The sequence below is a fragment of the Molothrus ater genome, chromosome 1 (genome assembly GCF_012460135.2).
Source record: "Molothrus ater isolate BHLD 08-10-18 breed brown headed cowbird chromosome 1, BPBGC_Mater_1.1, whole genome shotgun sequence".
Lineage (NCBI taxonomy): Eukaryota > Metazoa > Chordata > Aves > Passeriformes > Icteridae > Molothrus > Molothrus ater.
The window spans coordinates 136,131,805-136,158,686 of record NC_050478.2 but is presented as its reverse complement, the minus strand read 5'-3'; the positions used below and the strand labels follow the sequence as shown (position 1 = coordinate 136,158,686).

Sequence of the window (26,882 nt, the reverse complement as noted above, 5' to 3'; positions counted from 1 at the left end):
AAGTTTATTCTACTGTTGGCAGTAGGAAATACTCCTATTTGTTCAGTCATTGAAATAATTTCTATTGCCTTTTTGAACCTGTTAGAAAAAAAGACACTCATTTTATTTGCTCTAATAACTCTCAAAGTGTCAGATTCAATAAAGACTCAATTTTCCACTCTGCAGAAATTACCCCCAAACTCCTGGTTTTAGGCCTTTAAGAATCAAAAATACTGATAAGGCTTTTAAAGAATGTTTCCCAATTATTTTATAACATTCTCTTATCTGTCTTTTGACTCTGAGCTTCCTTGGTTAGAGCCTAGTGCTAGTAATGCCAAGCTTGTGGGTTCAATCCCTGTACGGGCCATCCACTTAGGAGCTGGATTTGATGATCCTTGTGGGATCCTTTCCAACTCAGAATATTCTGTGATTCCAGTTAAAAATGTATCTAATATGACAAATTACTGTCCTATACCAAAGTATCTTGAGTACACACATTCACTTGCACTTGGTAGTCATGTCTGCTGCACTCATACAAGAAGTAAAAGCTTATGAGTAAGAACAGATATGTTTGTTTTCAGGAACTCATCTCTAAACTACGTTTGCTCACTGTCATATCAGACATGGAAGAACTGGCCTGGTATTTTACCTAAAATGAGTTGACAGATTATTAAAATCAGTCACCCATATAAAAATCCACTTATTCATATATCCATAGAACTTTTCTCCTCCTTTACCTGACTCGAGAAAAAAAAATATGCAAACAAACAAACTAAAAAATAACCTCAAGAAAAACATTTCTGTGCCCCTTCTGCTTGTTACCCAAGTCATTTGGAAAAAGTCTCCACAGTGTCTGAAAAAGAGAGATCCCATTACTTTAATTATCTTCATTTAGAGAAAAACAGAATAGTGGAATATCCAAGATGTGTGTATGCTACAACTCCACAGCAGTACCTTGCTTCTCTAACACCCACTTCCTCAGACTGACTGCTATTTTTACACCTTTATATGTCTTTAACAGGATGAAAAATGCTTTTTAAGCAGACACCAGGACTTCAAGAAGCCTGGATTCTTAAAGACTCACCAAAATAAATAAGAAGGCAATTCTACCTACCTTAGATATTTCTGGCTCCACTTGTCTCTTGGGTGTGTCTTTTGAGTCGGGCCCTTTGGGAGTACCGGTGTTCTTAACCGCCAGCGAATCAACTCCTTCGCCTTCAAGCTGCAGGTTGATGCCTTCTGTGGGGACAGGGTGATCAATACCATTTGGATTCAGATTGCAATGGATAGCTGGGAAAAAATAGGAGAAACATTGTTTTAGAGCTGGGAAAAAAGATGAGAAACGTTGCTTTAGGAAACATTGCTTTAGGAAAGAAGAACCCAACGGTTCAAACATTTAGCACGAACTACTGAGAAGTGCCATGCGGTAACCAGAGCTGTGTCAGACCACAGCAAATGAACCATCTGTACTTTGATGTGGATTCAAGGTGAGATATTTGAGAAAGAAAAAGAGAGGAATGCAGCACTGTATAAATTTATTTAGTGCAGGCTACCATGCAGAACGGTGCTCTGCTGAATTCACTGGAGCATCCAAGACCCTCAACTTAGAGCTTTTATTAAATGTTCATCATCCAACCATACATTTTATTCTGTTCTAGGCAAACAAGTTGAAGTTTTTCTATTACATTTTCAATTCCTACAACATTCTAGGTCTTGAAGAATGTGGGATAAGTAAGCCATGCACAAAAAAATCAGCAAGTCAGTCTCTGCACAGAGTAATGACTTATCCAGCTGATTATTTCTCCTTCAGTCCTTTGTACCACTGCAAGTTACCACCTACACCATCCTAACAAGCAAGAGAGATGTACTCCCTAGGAGTATATAATGAGGTAGGGACTAACGACAGCAGAATAAGGAAAGCATCCAGAGAAAAAAAATAAAACAAATGTAAACCATACAAAAGAAATGCCCTTTTAGAACTATGGCAGTAGCTTGCTTTCTGCCCAAATTTTCACAGTTTCAGCACTCACACATATAGTAGTGATTTTAAAAATGTGTGGATACTCAGATAACTTCCCCTTTATGTGACTGACTTTTGCATTTATGTTCCTGCACAACTGGGCTACTTTTAGCACTACTTGTAATTAATGGTCCCAACTTCCCCTGTGTACAAAAGAACTTTGCTCAGATACTGTGGTGCAATGTTTGACAGATCTGAATAGAAACCTAAACTACAATGTACAGCCAAAACAAAAGCTGCCCTTTTACTCTTGCTTGACTTAGAAGCAAAGGATGGGGAGCTGGGGAAGAACTACCAGTTTCTACCAGCTACAGATCAGCCCTTGAAGGCCTCTCACAGGAAACTGGCTCAAGCTGCCTGTGAAAGCAAAGGATTATTTAACTTCAGCACCTTTTGAAAATCTCTTCAGCTTAAATCCTAGAGTCTTAATTGAAAACTTTGAGTCTAAATTACAAGAATTCATTGGTACAGAATTAAAGCAGAGGCCAAAATGTTGACCATTTTGCCTTGAGATCTTTAAAAACATCCAAATATTTCTAAAAGATAAGTGATCTCTGCAACTACTACAATACCTACATCTGCAAGCCAAGGACAGGAACACCTCCTGTGGGAACTGAAAAAGAAATTTGATTCTGTGGTTTACATTTACATCAGTGTGCCTCAAGACACCAAAAAAATTCTCTCTCCTAGATTATATCCACCTACTATTATCTAGCTCCTCTAGATCATATTAACCTACCCAAAGGAAACAACTACTAACAACTCTGCCTGTCCTCCAGACCACAGAAAGATAGATGTGATCCACCAAGACTATTTTCACAGCACACTGAGAATAAAAACTGTTCTGTTAGTAACCTAATTAATTCCCCCCTGTACAAAAAATGTAAATGTATCATAACCGACCTGTTAAAGTACTCCCCTCCTAGCACACCCTGCTCCAGCAAGGGCTGACCAGCAGTAAAAACACATTTGGTATCGGATGCAATCCATAAAAATCCTCCAACTGTCTTCTGCCAGGATCTTCCCTAGCTGAATAGGAAAACTCCTAGAGACATCTTTGAAACCCTAATACACTACAGCAACATTCAGAAGCAGGCAGTTTTTGGCTGTCAGCCCAGTTCCAGTGCTCACCAAAAAGAAATTAGGTAGCGCAGTAGAACTTAAAACTGTCTGGAAGAACAATGCCAGCAGCAAGTCTCCTGTGAATTGCAACTCCTCCCTTCCAAATGCTCCCAAACAATAGAGATTAGGGAGAAGGGTTGCATGGCATCAACAAGGAGACCCTTCTGGGTTATGGCACTAATTTACCATGCATTAGAGGCAGCAAATGATACAGGTTTTGATAACAGGCAGCATGATGACTAACCTTACCTCCTCCTATGTACAGCCACATGACACACTTGGTGGATGAGGGAAAGGCTGTGGACATTGTCTACCTCGACTTTGATACTGTCTCCCACAGCCTTCTCTTGGAGAAATGGCTTTTCATGGCTTGGATTGGGGTACTGTTCACTGGGCAAAAACCTGGCTGAGCGGCCAGGCCCAGAGAGTGGTAGTGAATGGAGTTATATCAAGCTGGTGACTGGTCACAAGTGGTGTTCCCCACAGCCAGTTCTATTTAATATCTATCACCAGTCTGGATGAGGGGATCAATGGTACCCTCAGAAAGTTTGCAGATGACACCAAGTTGGTCGGGAGTGCTGATCACACTGCTGGAAGGTAGGAGGGCTCTACAGAGGGATCTGGACAGTCAGGAGTGTCGGTCCAAGGCCAGTGGTGTGAGGTTCAACAAGGCCAAGTGCTGGGTCCTGCACTTGGGTCACAGCAACCCCATGTAGCCCTGCAGGCTGGGGAACAGTGGCTGGAGAGCTGCCCTTGGGAAAGGACCTGGGGATGCTGGTCAGCAGTGACTGAACATGAGCCAGTGTGTGCCCAGGTGGCCAAGAGGGCCAATGGCATCCTGGCCTGGATCAGAAACAGTGTGGCCAGCAGGACCAGGACAGAGATTGTCCCCCTGTACTCAGCACTGGTGAGGCCACACCTCAAGTGCTGTGTCCAGTTCTGGGCCCCAGTACCAGAAGGACATTGAGGGGCTGGAGTGTGTCCAGAGAAGGGCAACAGAGCTGGGGAAGGGTCTGGAGCACAAGTCTGAGGAGGAGCAGCTGAGGGAGCTGGGGGTGTTTGGCCTGAAGAAAAGGAGGCCCAGGGGAGACCTTGTCACTCTCTCCAGCTCCCTGAAAGGAGGCTGCAGCCAGGTGGGGTTGGTCTCTTCCCCCAGGTAACAGTGACAGGATCAGAGGAAAAGTCCTCAAGCTGGGCTAGGGGAAGTTTAGATCAGGTATTAGGAAAGATTTCTTCATGGAAGAAATGGTTGTCAGGCATTGGAACAGGCTGCCCACAGAAGTGGGGCAGTCAACATCCTTGAAAGTATTTTAAAAAACATTTAGACATGGCACTTGAGGACATGGTTTAGTGGTGGACTTGTCAGCACTGGGTTAAGGGCAGGACTTGATTTTAAAGCTCTTTTCCAACTTCAATGGTTTTATAAATCTATAAGCACCTGGATGGCTTAAAAATGAAATAAGTCACTTGGCAAGATGCTGCTTGACTCTTAGCCCATCATGCATTCAAGAGTAATGAATGCTAGTGCTTTTTCAGCAATGCCTTTTACTGGGCTCCTTCAGGATACAAAAGAGAAAAAATGGAAGAGGCTGCTAGCAATAACAGAGATGCCCACTGCCTTTTAATTGAAAAGAATTGACCTGGTTAAAAGAAAAAGAATTTAACCTGTGGTTAAAAGAAACACAGGCTGTCCTAGGGGACTTTTCCAGAGTTGCTAATATTGAAGGGTGGGGGAGGGAAGTGGGGAAAGAGAACTTTTTTCTAGGGGTATTTATCTCTTAAGAAGAATAAGTATCTCAGTCACTTGGCCAAGTTTCTCTTTCTTTATCACAATACATCTTTAGGTAGCCAGCTCTATTATTTTCTTCTAGTGCTACCTCCAACCCTCAGCTACACAGAGAATAGGAGCAAGGAATATTTCCTTGTGTGGGTCTGTTATTTCCTGTTACCACACAGAGTACATAGATCCATCTTTGTGGCAGACAGGTGGAGTTCTTGCCTCCTTTTAAATGTCAATACAAATCAAAATGGTTCCCTTTCAGGATTTGTTAAAGGCAGCGAAAGAGGTCAATGTTTGGTCAATAATTTATTCTCTTCTTAAATCTACATCTTATATAATTTTATCTAGATAAGGTCAGCTCAAAACCCAGGACCAACTATCAAACCTAATGGGGCTTGGTGGGCTGACAGCACCCAGAGTTAACACCCCATAGAGCTGAGTCAAAACAGCTCTTAGAAAATAATCACAAATCACTAACTTCACCACAGCCCATGCTCTCTGACTCTTAGCTGACACATCTTAAATTTCTTTTAGGACTTAATGGCATTCATCTGGAAAAAAATCTTTCTCCAGACAAAGTAGTTTCTGGCTAAAATATTGTTCAGACCATTACTCCTCTTTACTCTGGTACTGGCTAACACTAGCTCATCCTGCCCTCTGCTTTCAGACCATTCTCCCACACTGCTCCTTTGACAATATCCCTGCTGCCTCAGCACCTCTTCATTCCACCAAACTGCATCCACCTGATCAGTCCCAAATTTTAACAGTACATCAAGACAACAAACACCCTCTAAATCAGCTCACAGTATCAGCCTAATACCACTATCAGCAGTATCATTAGATTTTGAAACAGAACTTCTTCCAATATTCTTCCATACAATCTCAATGTTCATATATCATCTATATCTCAGTAATACAACCCTTCATCCAGATTCAGATCACTTATATTCTCCTTTCCCTGCTGAAAACCCCACCTCAGCTGATTATTCTCTCTTCATGATCCCCCAACAACTGTTCAACTTGTATTGAAAGCTTTCTGTGGTGGGAACTTGTTTCCTTTTGAGGAAGGAGGGTGGATGTTCTGTAGAGCTCTGACTGCACAACAACAAGCACATAATGAATGGTGCTGGCAGACACAATAACATAGATCCAAAGATTACATTTATGAAACAAACTATTATTTAAAACAAAGGTACTTAAGTGCTCTTGTACTCCTAACTGAATGGTAAAGCTGAATCTAATATCCACTTTTTCAGCATCTAAAAAGACTGCTGAGATCTTCCAACTTATGAGAGTGAAAAGCTCTGTGAGAAAAAGAGTTAGCAGAGCATCTAAAATGGAAAAAACTACCCTACATCTGTCCTAAAAAACTAGGATGCAATACACTAAGTACTTTTTATATATGGTGGAAGACAAACTCAAGTCTTTTCCATGTATACAGAGCAAGATAATTTGTTGCCCTGCAGAAGCTGGCCCATACACGTGAGCCAGTTCCATGCCCACACAGATCTCTCCAGGGTGCACACGCAGTTTCAAAAAAGAGCTCACAGGGCAGTAAGAATGCTCTGCCCCCCCAGCTACCTTCCTCCCATGCCTGCCTGCCTCCCAGATGGCAAGCAGCCAAGAGACAGCTTGTCTGAGCATGCTTGATGGTACACAGAAGTCACCAAGAGCCATCGCAAGTTACTGGCATCTGGGGCAAGCCTTGTCTTTTCCTAGAGGGTACTCTGTGAATCCTGTCTGGAAAAAAGCCTGAAGGCACTCTTCAGAACACAGCCTTGATATATCCAAAGTTTTGCATGGGCAGATGGAAAGTCTTTGTCTCTCCATCTGTAGGCTCAAGGCTTAGCAGATAAATCTATGATCAATCACTACCTCTGTGCACTCACTGCCTACTGTGTCAAACCTTTCATAACTATGTGTTTCAGTGGGAATACTGCTGGCTGCTTAAAACTTTAAGCAGATCAATTAAGGCTACATTAAAGCATATTTGGCAAGTACTTGAGTTACATGCAATAACAATTGTTCTATTCTAAAAAGTGATCGAGTAAAAATAGCATCTTCTTACTCATGTGCCCTGTTCTGTGTGCATCATAGTCATATGCTAGCTTTTGCTATTCAGAGACAAAAAGCAGGCACAGGAGATACCCACCCAAGCTCTAACAATCCTTACAAAACTTTCATGTGTCAAATACTGGCAACCTTGCAAGCTCCATTTTATGTATTCATTCCACGGACTAGCTGCACAATGCTAAGAGGTAAGTCCATACAATCCACCTACTACTCCCACCATAAAATGTCACATTGTTGAAAAGGACAGACAAAAGTTCATCCATTCCACAGCTTGAACATTAACAAACTCGGGTTGGACATAGCAGGGACCTTATAGAAAGGGTCCAAATATCTTTTCAGTCATTTCAGTAGTCACAAAGATTTATCAAGTATTTCTAGGGAAAAACACCTTTGGACAACAGCTCTCACTGGACTTGTTCCTTCCATCGCTGCCCATTTCTTTGTCAAAAGTAAATCAAACCTCCAATCACATCAAATTTTGCAGTCAGCATTTTCAATGAGAGTTCTATACACTTCCAGAGGCTTTTCAATCCAGAGCAGTCAGACAGAATCCCTGAGGCTTTTTGCTTGCCTTTACTCACAACCTGCTTTACCTGGATTGATCAGAGAGGAGATATTCACACTGAAAACACTGAAGTCTTGCTCAGATTGAGATGCCTCCTCACACTGACCAAATGAGCAAGATGGATCTGCACTGCAAAGCCCTTCTTGTATTTCAAGAAGCTTATACTTCATTAGCAGCTCTGCATATCCCTAGCAAACATGGAATTATTTTCAAAATATCTGACCTGAGCAGTTACTACTACTTCTACAATAGTAACAAACAAGATTAAAAACAGCAAATAAAGATGGCTTTAATTTTTACTATAAAATTTAAGACTATTTTGACTACTTTGTCTAGCAGAAATTTTTTCCATAGTAATGAGTTTCTGTAACTCCTATGGATGGTTCATCTGCCTCATCAATCAGCTTCTAGTTTTAAGAAACTGTCTGGCTTTTGCCTACCAGAAGTACTTCTCCATATAGTCCTCTCTTCACCTAATGTAAATTTGCACAGTTCCCCCAACACATCACTTGGAACCAGCTGAAAATGCAAAGTTTCACATAAATACAATCTGCTGCTCATGTTGCAGCCTAGTAAATACTGCTGGCAACCTGCTGAGCAAGTAAATTCAAGATTTTGCCCACTCTGTTCTTCAAACCTGTCTGTCTAATGGCCACCAAATCAGCAGCACTCACACAGAGCAAAGAAGCCCAGCAAATCAGTCAGGACCTTTTCTACTTCAGTACAGGTCGCATGAATTTATCACAAACCTCCTGTAAGGCTGAAATCCCAAAGTACTTAACTGAAGTAATATTAGGGTCTAGCTATCTGCTTCTGCTGGTCAGCATCAAAAAGCAGCATCAAGCAATTCCAAACAGGCTGTGCCAAAAGGGAGGCCAGTATTGAGCTGGGGCCAGTATATAGCACTGTGAACTGCTGCTGCTGATGAGCTGTACCTGGAGCTCTGCACACAAAGCTGAGACAGACACAGGCAGCAAGGCTTGGCAGACAGACACACACCTGTACCTGCAGGTCCCTCCAGGGAGCTACTTGTCTTTCTAGCCTCTTGTTATAATGACTACTAATCATTAATCAATTAAACAAAAACCCAGCTTCTTACAAGATATGGATTTTACAACCAAGTCTTTGTTAAAGCAGTGGGACATGCCCAACAGCTGGGCAGGATGGGTGACAGCTCAGCAGCAAGGAGTGGACATTGAGCCAGATCAAGAGGGCAGGAAGGGCAGAGCAAAGGGGACACAGGTGTAAAAAGTGGATAGAGGCAGAAGTGGATAAAGTGTTCAGAGGAAAAGCATCCATTTTGATTTTTAACTGTGACTTGTCAGGCTTTTGCCTTTTTACCTCTTTAGAATTATTATTAGCAAGAAAACTTAAGGTAATGGCATTCCTGAGCCAACTATCCCTGAACATCTCTAGCTGAACAATGGGGTAGTCATCCCATGGTATCAAGCCAATTACTACTCTAAGCCACTCACTCTCTCCAGAAATAATTAAAAAATACACAAAACTAAAGCCAAGGAAGAACACAGAAAAAGTATGTTTTCAGAGACAAGCTACTACACATATATCTCTCTAACAAACTTTAGCTGTAAGATGGTATAAAGTATTGTACAATGATAGAAATATATCAAGAAATCCAAATGAGTAACTCAGCACTTTCATATCTAGAATCAAACTAAACTCATAATTCGATTGAAGGCCAAAAAAAATCTCGAGTGTAGAGAGAAGAGACCCCTTAGCTCTTTAAAAAACCGAAACACTAAGCCCAGAATAAGAAATTCTCTTCTTCTATGGGTTGAGTTTGCCTTCTGGGACCCTCACCCAACCAGGATAGGTATGTAATTAAGTTTCTTCAGCTAAAAAACTTCCTTATTCCTTTTTTTACAGTTTTCCTACTGGAAACTATTTATTTTATGTATGGTAATATCCACTTACCATCTCTTATCTTACAGACTTTAGCAAATGCTGTAAACAGTTTCTTTTACACCTGCTCTTCAGGAGGCAGACTGCATGTCATCGCTATGCTAGACAGACCTTGGTGTCTCAGTAATGCAAGTTCAGCCTTTATAACAGCAACAAGATTTCATTATAAAAAGCTGACACAGTGACTGGAGAGCAAAATTATTTCTGAAGCATTTTCTCATTTTAATAAAAGTACACTTGGTACAAGCAGCTCTTGAATTCACGCTAGCAAAGGAGACTCATTGAAAAATGAACCTATCTAGTGAATAAATAAGGCCAGGTTACCACAAATCCTGTACAGGTATAGATGAACAGGAGAATACTGACACATAAGGGGACTAAGAGAACTATGCAATTAACTTAGAGCAAAATGGATCTTAGTGAACAATGTAGTAAAGGTCAGTAAGTAATATGTTTCACCTGCACACGAGAAAACCATTTAAGCAAGGGATTAAAATACAAAATAGTTGGTCATTTGTTTTGCAAACTAGTAAGTCAATAAGAAGGCTTGTGCAAGCATCTACAGAGATTCTCTTTAATAGTAAGAAAGTCTGGATTTCAAGATTGTGAGTTGCACAAAGTTGCATTAAAGAGGGTTCTATAACAGATAAGGATTGTATGAACGAAAAACAAAGAAAATCTGTTCGTAGATAGAGAGGCAGAGACCTTGAATAATTTTCTCTCACAAAGAAAAGAATTCATCATGTTATTACAACTGTCAGTCAGCAACCAACTTAGGCAAACTCCAAACCAGGTACCACTGTTGCCCTAAGGATTTTGCAGAGAAAATGGAGAGATAAAAAAGAGTAATAACACACCTGGGTATGCAATGAGTCTGCATTAGTGCCACTGATCTTGGAATAAACTTGTCTTGTAGTCACTGATTAGGAAGCTGGATAGTCACGCTTCACCACAAGCTACATTTCTGAGACTGCCTCTTCTCAAGTCCTAACAACACTACTGTTCAATTCTGTACTCAGCCAACATGACATCAAAAAACGTTTTTAAATGCTAACAAGCCTATCCAGCACACAAAGAACAGCTCAGAGACAAACAGGTTAAGTCCTTATTATGGCATCAGAGATGCACTGTCCCACACATGCAGCACAGATCTCTGCCTTTGCCCTACTCATGAAAGCCGGTGTCTGCTGAACATGTGGCACAAAAATGGCTGCAATTTAGCTGTGGATCTGGGCTTTATTTCTTGTCCCATGAATGAGGCACAGTCAACAAAATGCAAAGGAAAATATCTTTATTCATCCTCACTAGCATAACTAGTTTGAAATCTGGCAGTTGACTTCTGTTCTCAGTCCTGGCTTTCTCTCAACTGCCTAAAAGTTACCTCCTTTATTACTGTTCAAGGATATCCCTTCCTTGGTACACTTAACTGAAGAGCCTGGAAATGCCTTCTTTCCTTCCCCCAGTAAAATTCTTCACCTCCTACTGCTTGCTCATACCACTGTATCCTACTCACTCTAGTACCCCAGATGATTTGTGTAGCAACAAACCATCAGCCAAGAGCATGCAGAGGACAATCTGAGAGAAAGCCTCTATTGATGCACATTACAATTCTCTTTCTTTATGTTTATGAAACAGCATTATTAAAAGTCTCTTTCTTGCTTTTTACTAGGTTATTTGCAGAGAAAAAAATCAACTCAAGCAAAATCCCCTCTGGGGGAAGAAAATATTTTTTTTGTTAAAAAGAGCCACAAAGACAGGGCAGAGGTGAGCAAATGAGTGGAGGAAAGGAGGGAAGTAATAACCTGAATGTTCAGCTGAAGAACAGGAGCTAGCACATCATATAGAGATGGATAGGGCTGCACTAAAGACCAGCTAAAATCCACACTGTCTTCCTCACACTCTTATTTCTGTCAATCACATACTCCCTGCAAGTATATTAGATCCTGTAATTGAATGCAGGGTTCACTTCAGCCCAAGTTCAGACCCTGCACACCTCCTTGTTTCATCCAGGAGCACAAACTAGGCTGAATTCTTACTGTTTCGGGTAATGAAGCTGCTCTTTAATGCCGACTTTACCTTATGCTGCACACAGAACATGCAGCTATTCACAGCAACTGCCTCACTCCTTCTGTAGTCCTTTTGCAACTGGACACTTCTGGAGAGAGAAGGACAATCCTTTGCAAAGGTAAGGGAACATAAAACCTACTCAAGGCAGAAGCCACTAAGGCTGACATCTGCAGAACTAATCTGCTTCAGGTTTTCCTGAATGTCTCTCTCAGACCATATTTCACCTCATTTAGAGAGGTCAGTACAGGTGTTTCCAACCCTACCTGCTGTGGAGAATCAGTATTTTCCAGATGGCATTTCTACAGTTGTAGCCTAATACCAGGCCTCTCCTTCCCCAAATCCCATTGACCAGACATGGCACACAGTTCCTCTTCCAGAGCAGTATCAGTTCTTATAAACTAAGAAAAAGAAAGTGACATATCTTATGCATCATGATCCTGCTTGTTAATATTTTTTATAACTCAGTGCCTAATTCCCCATCTCCTCTGTTTCTGGATTGTCCTGACCAAATTTCCCTCTCAACTACTCAATGCAAATCAAATTCTTGTGATGAGTAGAATTGTTCTGGACACACAGCAGATGTGTGTCCTTTATGACTTTGTCATAAAAGTCATCAAGTTGGGTCAGACTAGAAGTTTAGCCCTTTATGCCACTGCTTAAGGAACAGCCTGAGAGCAGGGCGTACATGAAGTGATCCAGCCTTGGCACATTAGGAATGACCCCCAAGGTTAAAAGTGCACTTGGGGAACTCTTGTATTATATGAAAAACTATTTCCTTTTTTAATTTAAAGCACAAAACCCCACAGCTTCATTGTTCTGCCTTGTGACCTAGTTCCTTTTTCCACCTTCTCCACACCATTCATCAAGACCTAAGGATTCTCTCCATGGTCATCTCTTTTCCAAGCTAAAGATTCAGATTCTTTGTAACCTGCCCATTCTTTTCCAAGCTAAAGAATGATAGTATCTGTAACCTGCCTTCAGAGAACACACCATGTCTCTGACCAGCTGACTTGTTTTTTCCCTATTTTTCCAGTCCTCTCCTTCTTTTAGGGTGTGGCAAGCAAAAGCTGCAGGGAGCATTGACAATACAAGAGCAATATGCAATGATACAGAAACATTGTTCAGAGCTCTCCTTGCCTTGTTCAGAGCTCTCCTCATAGTTCTTGAGATCTTATTTGCTATTTTGACCAGCACCAACCAGACAGTTTCAGAAGTCCTCAAAATTACTCCATTTTTTAGCTCTTTTGCCTTTGGCACCTTCCAGAACTACTCCCTCTACATTCTCTGCATGTTTTGAGCAGATAATTGAGGGCTGAGCTGTTCAATTGTTAATCTGCAAGGGTAAATACCTGTACCCATTCAAAGGCTACAGCTTTCATGAGAAATACCCAACAACATCATTGCTCAGTTTTAAACTCTGAGTATCTCTTGCTCACAGAAAGGAGCATTGCATTAGAGATCACACAGTCTGGACATAAGAAGAGACAAGTCAAGAGACAAAACAGGGCACAAGAAGGTAAAGCTGTCTCAGTCAGGACAACAGAGAAAATTGGCTCCAAAACCAGGCACACTATCCTAACAGACCCACAGACTCAATACTGAGTGAACTGAAAAGCAGCCTTTTAACAGCTCTACTACCTCTGCAAACTAGCTGTATTACTTTCAGAGACCAATGGGCAAAAGTAAAACTTACAGTGCTCTACAGACACCGAGTTCTGCACCCACCAGCAAGCCTGCACAGAAGATGCTTTGGACAGAAAGCTCTCCATGCTTATCAACTCAACAACCAGCACCAGCCTGCAACTCTGACACCATCCAGCTGCAGTGCCTTGCTCTGAGCCTGTCCCTGCTGTTCTCCTGCCACAGCCCTTGTGACACAGCAATACTGGGAAGCACCAGAGACTGGCTCTGAGCAGCTTGTCTTGGCCTCACACACTTAGCTGTACACAAGAGGAATAAAGCTACACAACCTCCTTGGATGTTGCCTGCCATGCTTGGACATAACAGAAGAACAAAAAAAAACCCTCCAAAAACCCTTAAGAAAAGTTCTACTTTACAGTTTCCAATTAAGCAGTAAACATGAGCTCTTACAATGTCACTACAGGTTTTGTCAATACTTTCCAGTAGTACATTAGGAAATGCATCCAAAGTCTAACTCTTGTCATTTGCTCACTTGCATTCCCTTCTTGGTGGAGAAAGCACACAAACTTTCAAAGCATAACTCCTTCCATTTGCATTCATATTGCCACCACTGGACAAGTTTTAACCTTAGGATGGTATTCAATTGTACTGAACCAGTAAATTTATATTAATCAATGTCCTCCTTGAGCTTCTAAGTCTTCCATGTACTTTAAAGGGTAAGGTCAAACACTCAAGGAACTGTATCTAAACTGGATGATATGAAGTACTTCTGAGTTTCAAGAAACACTCTTATCCTACAACCAAATTTCATCCAAAGGAACAAAGCATCACATCAAGTCTATACTTGGTACCTTGATTCAGGGAGGGTAAAATGATCCCATAAGTTCCATAATATCCACCCTTCGCTCAAGCTGAATACACACAAAGACCCTCCATTGCAGGGCGATTCTTTGTTGCTACAGCTTCATTTTGGGGCCTCCAACCCCCACAATGGAGTGCACCTTCTGAACTTCAGCTCACAGTCCCCCCTTCAAATGCAGCAACAGAGACTGGAAAGCTCTAAACAGTGGTTCAAAGCAGAGAAGCACACGCAGCCACGAAGCTGTATGCACAATGTGGAGGTGGGTGGGAGGTAGAGCTGTTGTTGAGCAAGAAATAAAGGGGTAGATGCTACAGCCCAACAAGGAGGCTGCCACTTGAATGTGGATGAGAGATGTATCTTCCATTTTAGCATCCCATAATTGCTGATGCATTTTTGCAAAAAATGGTCAGAAAGTGACACACAGAACTCAAGACTAAAGGCTGATGTTCAGATCTCATGCCTCACTGTCCAATACACCTCCAGCATTGGTGTTATCTATCTCCTCTACTATGACCCAATGTGACTGTTTCACCTGGAGAGTTGAAATGAGTTGTCTCTCTCAGTCCTGCTTCCAACTGGCAGCTATTTCCAAGCCACATGTCTGAATCCCTCAGGCTAAGAAGTGGTTAGAAATTACCGAAGATACCAAAAACATGACAGAAACATGTGCTATTTTTGAATCACAGGGCTTGTTACTTCTTTACTCCATAGGCAAGTAAGTGTGCTGAAACACCATCTACTGGATCACATTCCCTGGAAACTCAGATATGGAGACATATCCAGTCTGAGCTCAAAGTGGGTGTAGGAATAAGGCGAAGTTGAGTAACTGAATACCTGTCAGAAGAGTTGTACTTTTGGGCACGCCCTGGAACAGCATGATAGGTACCTACACTGAAAGCTGCTTCAAAGCTGTCCTCTGGGTGATCCTGAACTTGCTTTGACATTCTTGGCAGAGTTAGCATAGCACATCTATGAGCTCACCATATTTCAAGTCTCTGAAGAAACACATGGCAGCATTCAATATCCATGGAGTTGCTAGGCACTGCAGGCGTTCAACCAAGGTACACCACATAGTTGAAATCCACAGGATCACTCTGATAGAAGTTGGTTACAAGCTGCAAATAACTCCAGGTCTGCAGCAGTCAACCTGGATGCCATTCCACAGAACACCCTAACCTCCTTTGAGTCTTAGTCTCCTTAAGGATTACCAAGGGGTAAGGCCAGTCATTGTCATTTTATGTCAGCAAGGCTCCACTTCTTAGTAAAACCTACTATCCCATAGGAAGATCCAGAGCCATAGGAGACTGGAAGTTTACATAAACTTCCAGGAGGAAACCTGCAACAAATCTATGTGGCACTTTCCAAAGCCTATACACAGCAAGAAAGGTGTTAGACCAAATTTCATTAAACACTTACCATGAAAGAACTCCATGAAATAATTAGCACTTTTCTTTGCAAAGGAATCTCAAAAACACCACAGATCAGAGCTGCAGGGGATCCAACAGAACTGTGTGGGATCACCTGCATGTAGACATCATCTGATGGGTGCTGTCAGTCTCTCACCTTCCTGTGCAATAAACACTGGGGGGGGGGGGGGGGGGGGGGAAGAAATCACCATTTCTCTCTTTTCCCCTTTACCTCTGCTGCACAAGAGCAAACTGAAAAGGAAAAAAAAAAAGAGAACACTGTTGCAGAGATCAAAAGCCTTTTTCTACTGGCTCTGACCTAGTTCTTTCATTCTTACTAGAAGGAGAAAAAACACTTAAAGGAACATTGTCAAAACTGTTGAGTCTAAAAATAGACTTACCTTGGCAGTGCTGCCATCTCAACGGGCTCATATTAAGGAGTGCAAACTCACTTTCCTCATACACACACACCAACCCTTTCATCAGTCTGGAAGCACTGGCATTATACAGCCCAAAGGACCTCCCAGTCCCCATAAACTCTTTTGGGACACTAAAGAATATATTATATATAACTGGCAAAGAACTGCAGTATTCTCCAAATTCCTACTTCATATATGCAAGTCTACCACTGTCAGCTATCCCAGTAAAAAAGTTTGGGTATTTTCCTGAAGTAAACAGATGGACATTTGTTGACATTGCTAAACCCCAGCACACCATGCTAAGACAGCTTTAAAATAATCAGATTTGAGGAAGATTTCAGCATTTTTAGATATAATAAATTTTTCAAAGACTTTCCAAAAAGTGTAAGCTGCAAAATATTTTCACCTTAGCCACGCAGAGCATTTCTGAAAGGAAAAACAAAACAAAGACTCTGGGTTCATGGCTGAAGCTGACAAACAGGCAGTTTCCATAGAACAATAGCCCTGGTGGAGCTGGTGGGGCAGGATGTTGGCTCCAGCCAGGAACTCCCGTGCTGCAGAATCCCTGCCTCCCCTGTGCCCCAGAGACCTTCCCACTCCCCCAGCTGCATCCCAGAGCCACCCCCAAGTCTGCACAAGAAGCCAGCTGGCCCAACCATTCAAAGGCCTTGCATCACTCTATAAAGAAAGCCCAGGAAGTCCATCCTAGCCAGGCTCCCAGCTGACTACTGCAGAGACTGGAAGGCCAGACAACCTCAGTTTAAACCTTATTTCCAAGCTTCCAAAACTGTTGTACAGCAGGTTATATTCTCAAGATCACAAGCTGCAAACCAGGAAGGCATGCTTCCAAAGAAAACAAACAAATCAAACAAACAGAAAACAAAAAAATCCCAAGTGTCTGCTCTTCCTGAGTCCAGGACATTTTTCTCCAAAGTATCTATTTAGAAGATTCAATGGCAACTCTACTTTAGACTAAAGCAGGGTCTGTACAATGTGATGACTGGAGTCATGAGGAACATGTAACCTCTCAGCTTTCCAAACAGAAGCTGTAATGCCACAGCTTCATAATGTTCCTTGCCAAAAGTCACAGTTCAGGAACAGAACACAGCTCACACCTAGGGCTCCAACAAGGCCCTAGGTGCATTAAGAGAAAAGCAAGCTTTTAAGCACAATCACACAAGGAAACATGGCTCCAACATAAAATGATGGATAATAAAAGGCCTGAAATGTGAATGCACTATAAACACACAAAGCAGTCACAGCCACATGGCTACTTGTGCTGAAATAGTCAGAGTGCTGTGTTAGTGTGAGGGCAACAGAATCATGCAAAGGCAAGAAAGTTGAGGGAGAAAAAAACAAAATGGGAGGAATGCAGAACACAGAGACAAGAATGCCTGTTCTGACACACCACAGCAGGATGCATCCTGGGGGAAGGAAATGGGAAGAAGGAGTTAAAGAAAAAATTCCATCTCAGGAGAAGGGAAAGGCACTGCTTCCCAAAGCTTTAGCAGAGCTTTCCTTCATTAATATTTACAAAGCTTTTAGAGATTCTCAGATGGAGGGCACTGCAGATATGACAGGAATTATTACAGACCTGAAAAGATCTAGCAAACAGACTGAGAAAGACTTCAAGTAAATAAAGTAGGATGACATTAGTGAGCACACTGAAACAGGGGTTGCTGCTGGCATATGAACCATCTGGTGCATGGCAGTCCATTTCATTTACTTACTTACCCACTACCGGGCACGCATGCCCAGTTCATGTCATTATGCTTTTGCCACCAAAGCAATGCTTTTATTCAGGACCACTACATTCCTTCTTTGTATCATTCCAGTCTTCAAAACTGCCATTCAGTAAAGCAGCTTGTGCCTAACAAATGCTTGCCTTAGGGAGAGGTTTGCACTTAGGATGAACAATTTGGGATGTTGACAGACACCTTTTGAGACACAGTGGTCTTGCTTATCTTTATTTGAATTTGCACAGGAAGCTGTTTTTCAGGGATGTTAAGCTCCCCATTGCTTCCAGGACGTTTAAGTTTTTGCTGGACCATCTTTTGTACTGCTCACTTGGGTATTCAGCAAAAGACAGCTACAGCATGATTTTCAGCAATAAAGCAAGCGTATCTGATGGAACTGAAGATTTCAGCATAACTGAGAAACAAAACTCATGGTAGTCACAAGATGAACACACAAAAATACTGTCATACACTAAATTAAGCACAGGAGACACTAAATTAAGCACAGGAGAAGAGGTCAGATGGCTGGTTTTACACAGGATTCTTAAATTTTCTCAAGGGCGCCGAATAAAACAAGATGAGGCGCAAACCCAGGACTGTCACTGCCTCAGTCTAAAGCACTAGAACACCGAGTGAATCTTGGAAGCAGACAGCAGGAAGGCAGATTTGCCTTTTCTCATACACCTGTCTTCTCCAACTTCCCAAAAGATCCAATGGAAAGGGAACACACAGCCAGTGTTAGAAGGCTGAGGGGAGCCCAGCATTTACTGAAGACCTAGCAAAGCATCCACCTGTCAAGGGCTTGGTAGCTATCGCCTCATTTACCGGGGTACTTCCCCAGGAGCCAGGCACCTCGTGAACACCTCACAGCTCCCGGCTGCCCAGGAGCTGAGCATCTCGGCCCTTTGGCTTCTCCATCCCTCTCAGGGAAGGAGGGGCCGAGCACAGCTCTGCGCCCATGCGGGGCACGCTGGAGCTTCGTGGGCATCGCGGTCTGGGGGCACTTCGGGGATCCGGACAGCAGCGAGGGACGGCGGCGCCTCGGCGCCCGCGGGAGAGCGACCGGCGGCGGGGCGGGGGAGGCGCCCGGGCTGAGCGCGGGGCCGGGGCCGCTCCGGAGCGAGGCGGCGCAGGTCGGCCGCCCTTGCCGGGAGAGGCGGCACCTCCGGGCCCGGCGGGAAGTTGCCGAGCGAAGCCTCCGGGCAGCCCCTGCCGCCCACTCCTCCGCGGGCGGGGGCGGCAGCCGCGGCCCGGCTCCACGGCACCTGGCCCGGGGCAGCCGCGGCGCTGCGGGCGGGCGGGCCGAGGTGCGCGGGGGCCGGGGATGCCCCGCGGCGAGGCCGAGGCAGCGGGCGGCACAGTGGCCCCGCCGGCGGACGCCGCTGTCCCGCCGGACCCGGCCGGGCCGGGGCGGCCCCGCCACGGCGCAGGTGAGTGCCCGGGGGAGGAGACAGGGGAGGGACCCCGGGGGCGGCGGGCAGGGGACGCGAAGCCCTTACCTTCCACCGCCATCCTCCCGGCCTCGCATAGTGCGCCGGCCGCCGACCCGGCCCCGGCGGCGCTGCCCCGGCCGCCCCCCCGCCCGCGCGGGCTCCGCTCATCTGCAGCCGCGGCGATCAACCTGCAGCGCTCGCTGACAGCGGGCGGGGCCGCGCCGCGGATCTCTGGGAAACGTAGTCCCGGGAAACGGGCGCCCGGCCAGGCACCCGCGTTCCCTGCCGCCGGCGGGGCCCCGGGGCGCCTCCCCTGTCCCCGGCGGCACGGAGGGCAGCACGGGGGCCGGCCGTGGGCTGAGAGAGGCGGCGGGGCTGCGGACCCCCACGGGGCTTGTGGGGGAGAGGGACAGCGAGGGCACCCTGCCCCAGGAAGCTTCATTTCACAGCTCCGGGATGTTTCTCTCCAGGATTTCAGGATCTCAGACAGGCTGACGGCTGCAGGATAAGCCCGACCTGTCCCCGTCCCACCCCACCGCACTCCCTGGCCGGCCGGAGGAGTTTGTCCGCAGGGAAAGAAAAAGGCGCACACAGCACCGGGAGCTATCGGTCAGCACCTCAGCCTCGAGTCAGGCCCTCAGCTTTTGTCCATCTTACCCACTCTGACAGGTCCTACAACAAATCCCAAAAACGAAGGAGATCAGGGACACAGTAGCAGAGCCATTGCTTCAGGTGCCCAGAAATCTTACACCAGACAGCCTGCCGTCCTCGGGATCTGTCCTGGGAGACAGCTGTGGGCTTGTGCACTTCTCAGTTTTAGTTTGAGATATCAGAAAGATTTTGAAGATTTTTTTTTCCATTCAGAAGTTGACATTTTTTCATTTTAAGTGTATCAGTAAATATTAACTACTCAGAAACAGTCTGTGAGTTACTCTACTCACCAAAGTTACATCATTAAAATCAAGAGAATAACAGCAAAGGGACTGAGTATAAAAGGGCAAACCCAGACAGAGCATGAAAACAGTGCTACATGTTCTTTTTGTTAGTAGTGGCTATTGTGGCTAATAAGTGTTATTTGTGACAGGTTATTTTTGCAAAACAAACCTCAAATTAAGAGTGCAAGAATATACAATATGCAAGGGAATATGCATGTTGTATATTCATAATATGAGCACAAACCCCAGGAATTTTGACATCTTTGAAATATTTAAATTAATTAAAAATTGGGTCTTCATTTATTTTATGAAGGAAACTCAGAGCCTATAAGAAATGTCTTGAAGCCCAACTTTTTCCATAAGCCTTCTAATTACCAACTTTGCCCTGAAGACCTGACTTGTTGTTTGCTCTCATAAACACCTGAACTATGAGCATTTGTGTTGAACATGAGTCCAGATGTTGTGCAAGTGTCCTGGAGCAGCAGCCTTGTTGTTCATGTGTTTGCAAAGTGATAGGCACATTCACAGTGCATTAGAAGTAAAACAATTGAGAGGATATGCTGGTGCTCCCGAGTGCAGTACAGTCACACACCTGATCCATATGCTGGCAGAATAGACTGATGTTCACATGCTTTCTGTGGAGAAAATAGGATATCCCAGTTTTTTATTCATAGATATCCCAGTTTTCAAATATATGTAATACACACGTACAGCCTTCAATGCATAATAAGCTTCTGTGATTTTTGATAACATTTTGTATTAAGCTCATGTATTCAAATATTCGTCATTTATTTGACTGTGACAATATCTGGAGATATGTTGGAGTAATTACCTGGCTAATGCATATGTGAAGCAGTGCTTTCTTGTGTGGAATGAGTTGGGAGCCATAGAGGGAATAAATCAAGGCTCAGAACTAAATGTGGCATGGACATGGAGCACTGGAGTCCTATCCCCATTAGTATGCTGAATTTCTGACTGGTAACTACATTTCAGCTCTGGACCCAGAGGACATCCCCGGTGATGGGGGATCATTTAATCAATTTTACTAAGCCCTTTAAACAGTCCTGTAGTCTTTAATTACAACTTCATGCCTGCTGAAGAACAGCAAAATTATGGCTGTGACTAGATAGCAAATAAGGCATGACAGATGTTAAAAGGTGTAGTGTGTGGTACCTCATAGCTAGTGAAATGTAATATTTAACAGTAACTAAAACCATCAGAAACTTAACAAATTCTGGTCAAAACTAGACAAATTGTAATTTAGTGTATGTTGTTCATTAGAAAAAAGAGCCTGTGAATTGATTCAAGGGGGTGCGTGAATTGATTTAATTAATCTATGGTAAAGTACAATATGTTTTGAGAAGAGCTTTCAGAAGCATGAGGTGAGAGTGAGCTAACTTTCTTAAAACACCCTGCTAAATTATACTGTAGAAAAAGACTGTATTTCTTGGCTCAGAAAGAGCTGTTTCTTGCTGTCTCTGCCTTGTTTCCTTGCTTCTCATTTTACCTTGCCTCACTTCAGAGAGATTTCTTCTAAACTTTCTCTTATAAGTGTAGCAAACTTCCTTTAAACAGACTTGGTTTGTCACAGCCACAGTCAGTTTGCTGTGTACTTTGCCCTGGGTCACCAGATGAAAAAGCAATACTGACCAGAGGCTCCTTAGCCATTCTAATTATTTCTGAATAGGACTTCTGCCAGCTAACATCAGATGAAAGTAGAGTTGATGAATGTCCATCAACAGCATTGCCCTACTGCAAGAGTTCTGAAGTCTAAACGAGATGTTAGACTTGTACACTTCACATCATCCATCTTCATTTTTCTCTCTTTATTCCCCTTTCACCTTTCAGGAATTCAACAGTCATTTATCTTTAGGCAACCCCTTGTACTCCCAAGTCTATTCTGTAAAACACTGAAATTCTCACTCATCTTCATCTGATGATCTTGTTAATGAGGTACTTCTGCCACATCATTGTGCCCCAAGATTTTAAAACATGATTATTTTTGGTGCCCAAACCACACGCACAGAGAACTGTTTAAGAAACATCTGAAAATCGTTGACCCCGAGTCAGGCACCACGTGTCTCTGGCAGTGAAGAGCAGCACAGCCGTGTCTGAATATTTTTGGCTGTGATTTGCTTAGCTGAGTGGGCCTAAACTGTGATGGTGAGATAAAAACCATTCAAAGTTTGTCATCAAACTCAAGTATGACAGAAACAGGACCACACCATCTGCCTAAAATTTGAGTAACTGGACTCTTATATTGCCTTGCATATTCCTGGGAAGGAATACATCGAAATGGGTGTGTATTTCAAAGGTAACTGATGAGAAGTATGTTGAGATAGGGAGAAGGTGTGGGAGGAACATGTGTAGGACTACACAGGTTTGATACTGATGGGGAAGGAGAAGTGGGGCTTTCCACTGCAGTGCCTCTGCCAGTACGGAGGGCTGTAGGTGGAGGGAACAAGAAAAGGGAAGGGCTGTAGATGGTTCACACACACTCTCAGCACACACCCTAGGCCAGGAGCTGCACTTGTTTGCTAATGAAAAACAAGAAAGTTTTGTGGGCACCACAGTGAAGGGGGTAGGTGGAAATTCAGGTGTGGAAGCAGTGAGTAGAAAATTCCCTTCTGATTCCCTTTCCTTTGACAGAGTCAGCCACATAGCTGAAAAAAAGAGCCTGGGGAATAATGGGTGTCAGATCTGAAATGAAAGGAGGAGGGTGTGGGGTTTCTCTGGATTCTCTTTTTTTCTCTAGGAAGTGGCATTTCCTAAGAAACCTGCTGAGACTCATGCAAATACATGAAAGGCACAGGGAGAAAATGTTGGGTGCATAGGTGTTAGGTTTGTTTGGTTTTTTAATTAAATTTTTTAACCATGTAAGCATATACTGAGAAAAGGGAAGAAATAGACTTTTGGTGTAAGTCCCATGCTCTGATCCATGGAAACAGATTCTTATGCTAGCGTAGATCCAGGCTTACTACCACAAAATGACCCAAGGTATGGTAGATATCAAAGTGTAAGGGTTAATGTTCAGAAGGAGTGTTCTGGTGTCTGAGAATGACTTCAGAAGAGCTATTAGGCAAGGAAAATATAGATGAACATGTTTAAACTATATGTAATATGTACTAAGGCAATGAAATTCAGGTTTTACTAGTGTAATAGTCTAATTACATAATTAATATTCTTTGTTTATACTGTTGCTGGAATATACTTTGAGTATTGCTAATATTACACATCTACATTTCCTAATTGTCAAAAATATTTTGCATGATAATCCATAATACTACAGAAAGTGCATGTAGGGATTTGTAGGAGACTGAAAAAAATCACAAGATGTCTGGAAGGTGTGTTTTATCATTACTGTAGCATTATCTGGTGTTTTCTCTGATTTTTTTTTCAGTTAATAATTTATTTTTTTAAAATAAATTAAAATATTCTTCAAGAATCATGTTCCCTGCCCTCAATTTCAAGGAAAAAATGGTATGTGAATGTTAAAATACCCAGAAGATTCATAGAATTTTTTGTGTTTCATTTCATTTGATAGAAGATCAGGGAAGGGAAGTGGGTGAGTTAATATGATCTGTACATGTCTGAGGCAGAGAGCACTATATAAAAAAGTCACTCCTGTTATAAGTGTTAAGTTAATTCCACTTTTCAATAATACCTATGTCTTATGCACAAAGAATGGTACTGACTTTTGCTATCATCAAATATTTTGATGGGTTATTCCATTCATTGCTTTATGGTAAACTACAGATAATTTTTATACAAATGCGGAAACATGCCACAGATTCTCCTCTCAAAGCAAGTTTGTGACAACTCTCCCAGCAGTAGAGTCCAAAAGCAGCAGCAGGGCTGCAGGCAGAGACCACAGCTGTGACTGCCTCACATGGCAGCTTTTTGAGTCAGGCTTTTCCACTCATGTATGGGGCAAGGCTGGGAGAAACTGGGCATGGACTGAAAAAAGAGGTTCAGGCTGTGTATAAGGAAACCCTTTTTCACCTGGTGGACAGTAATTTTTAGGAGCAGGTTGGTGGTCAGAAAAGCTTTGCAGCCACCATCCTTGGTGATTCCCAAGCCCCCACGGGCACAAAGCCATAAACAACCTGCTCGGATCTTGCACCTGATCCTGCTTGGAGCAGGAGATTGGGCTACAGACCTCTTGTGCTTCCTTTTACCCTGAATCATGCTGTGATCTCATGAATGCCTTTAGCTGCCCTGGACTAGCACTTCTATCTAAAGTGGTGGATTTACCTTCCTGCTATCATTACCCTCGAAAGCCTTCCTTTCTTCTAAAATCTAGTGCAAAGCCTGTTGAGTGCTACACCCATGAGTTCCCTGTTCTTATTCACCGGTGGCTGCCCAAACAGTGTGGTAGCACGAGGAATTGCGTGGTGTGAGGTGGGAGCAAGAGAGGCTTGTGTCACTGATGCAGAGTTTGGCTGTTTCAGTGATAGCCTCAGACATGTTAGTTGGTACTGGAGATCTAAATGCAGTGAATGAGATTTGTGCTCTCCTGAAAAGTGTTTGTGTCCCTTTCCTGCAGAGAAAAGTAACACATTGAGTGCCCTCCTTGCTCATGATTGGAGAGTGTGAATCACTGAACCCTACCACATAAGAGTTCCTCATAAAAAATGGAAGAACCATACTTAATAGAGGATGTGTATTTAAAAAGAACTAGAGGAGCAGTCTACTATAGCAGGTCCATGTGACCAGTTGGCAAACAGTTGAGTAACTTGTTTAAACACTCCTGACTAATGCTGTTGTTTGCTGAACTGCAACTTGATGTGGCCTGGAACAATTCAGTGGTGTAAGTAACCTGCAAGTACTGAATAACAGAGCCATTGGTGGTGGAAGGCAGCTCTAGGGCTCATCTAATTTAAACCTGTGCTCAGAGCAGGGGAAACTAGAGCAGGTTGCTCAGGGTCATGTCTATTTTGGTTTGAGTGTTGCCAAGGGTGGATACTGCACAGCCTTTCTGGGCAACTAGCTCCAGTGTTTGATCTCTCCTCAGTTTCTTTTTCTCATTTAAATGGAATTTTCTGTATTTCAGTTTGTGGCCATTGCCTTGTTTCTGAGACACTGCTGAGAGGAATCTGTTTCCACATTCTTTACTCCCCACCATCAGGTATTTATACACAGTTATAAGATGCCCCCAAAGACTTTTCCTCTATGAACTGAATAGGCCCCTCTCTCCTAGCCTCTTCTTGAATAAGAGGTACTCCTGAAGATGGTACTACTTAATCATCTTCATGGTCCTCAGTGGACACTCTCCAGCATGTCCAGACTCCTCTGAATGGCAGCATAACCATCCTGTGTATCAGCCACTCTTCGCAGTTTGAGAATATCATCACTCTTGGTGAAGGTGCCCACTGTTCCATCATCCCAGTTCATTAATGACAGAACTGTAATGGCTCCAGTATGAACGCCTGAAGTAGACCACTCATGTCTGCCTTCCCAATGGGCTTTGTGCTGCTGATCACAATCCTCTGAGCTCAGCCTATCAGCCAGTTCTGGGCCACTTCACCAACCACTTACCTAGCCTGTACTTTATCAGTTTTCTAAGACAGTGTTATTGGACACAGAACTGAAAGCCAGTCATTTCTTCATAGGAGGCTGTCAGGTCAGGAATGTCAAGTCAGGCTTGATTTCCCTTGTGCAAATCTATTTTTGACCATGGATTCCAGTACAGTGGCATTCCTGTCCTAAATACAGGAAATGGTTTCCCATATTAGTTTCTCCTTCACAGGGATCAAGGCAAGGCCAACTGACCTGTAGTTGTCCAGATTTGCTCTGTTCCAGTCATCAGGAATCTTCCCAAATTGCCATGAGCTTTCAAAGATAATTGGGAGTCATCTTGCTCTGGTGTTTGCCAGCTCCCTCAGCACTTGACAGGTGCAAACCATCAAGCCCTGTGAGTTTATATAAATCCAGTATGTTTAAATGTTCCCTGACTTATTCCTCATCCACCCCAGGATCTGTGTTCCTTGTGCCAGTTCTCACAGCTCCTAGGGTCTTGTCATTCCTGAAGGCTGGTCCTACAAGTAAAGATGAAGTGAAGAAGGCATTGAGTACATTGGCTTTTTTGATGTACTTGGTCACTATAGCCTGTTACCTGTTCAGTAGGAGGCCTATATTTTTCCCCAGTCTTCCTCTTAACATAGATGTAGAGCTCTTCTTGTTGTCCTTCATGCAGATAAATCCCCAGGTGGGCTTTGGTATTTCTAACACCACCTCTGCATGCTTGGGCAGCATCTCCTGCTGGTTATAGCAATTTTCTTCTCTGCTGTTTTGAGGAACCTGGACAAGGTCTGCAGTGGAGCTACTATAATGTTTTTTACTGGTTGAGCATTCAAACCACTCCTGCTACACTCACATATTAGACACTGATAAGGTGTACACTGATGTTTGTGCTCAGTGTGCTCAGATTTGGGTAACACATGCAGCTTTTCTTGATCACCAGTTGTAAACTTTTACACTTATGCAGCATAGCTTTTAAATTCATACTTGTGACTTTTGTTGCAGGTGTAAATAACTTCTAAGAAGTAAAGCTTTAGGTAGCACCATAGCTCTTCTAGGTCTACCTGACAAGAAATACATGAACCTGTGCAGTGTGGGACTGGTGCATCTGTACAGAGCCTGCCTAGATCATGATCTGTGTGTGCCCAATGGGGCTGCCACATCCTGAGCATTAGGCTCTTATAACCAGAATATATAATTGGTTCAATCACAGTGCCCCTTTCACACTTGGGCAGGATTATTGTGCAAATAGAAGAGGGAAATATCTGGATAATTTCTGATGTACAGAAGCTCCAGTCATGAGGAATCTGAAATACAGAGCTTGGGCTCTGACCTTTAACAACAGTAATGTTTGTCACTTACCTTGATGCCAGTAGAAAGAAGCTATAAGAAATAGCCAAT

The 26,882-nt window shown here is 43.3% G+C and overlaps 1 protein-coding gene across 1 annotated transcript in view; it reads right to left on the bottom strand.

Moving 5' to 3' along the window:
* Positions 1-19,209, bottom strand: part of SAMD12 (sterile alpha motif domain containing 12) — a 175,253-nt gene extending 156,044 nt beyond the window's left edge. Inside the window, exons 1-2 of the mRNA XM_036398564.2 lie at positions 19,093-19,209; positions 1,094-1,269 (exon numbers count right to left, since the gene is read on the bottom strand). Of these exons, the coding sequence (XP_036254457.1) occupies positions 1,094-1,269; positions 19,093-19,105 (189 nt within the window). The 5' untranslated portion in view covers positions 19,106-19,209. The remainder of the gene's footprint in view (positions 1-1,093; positions 1,270-19,092) is intronic.
* Positions 19,210-26,882: the final 7,673 nt, after the last annotated feature.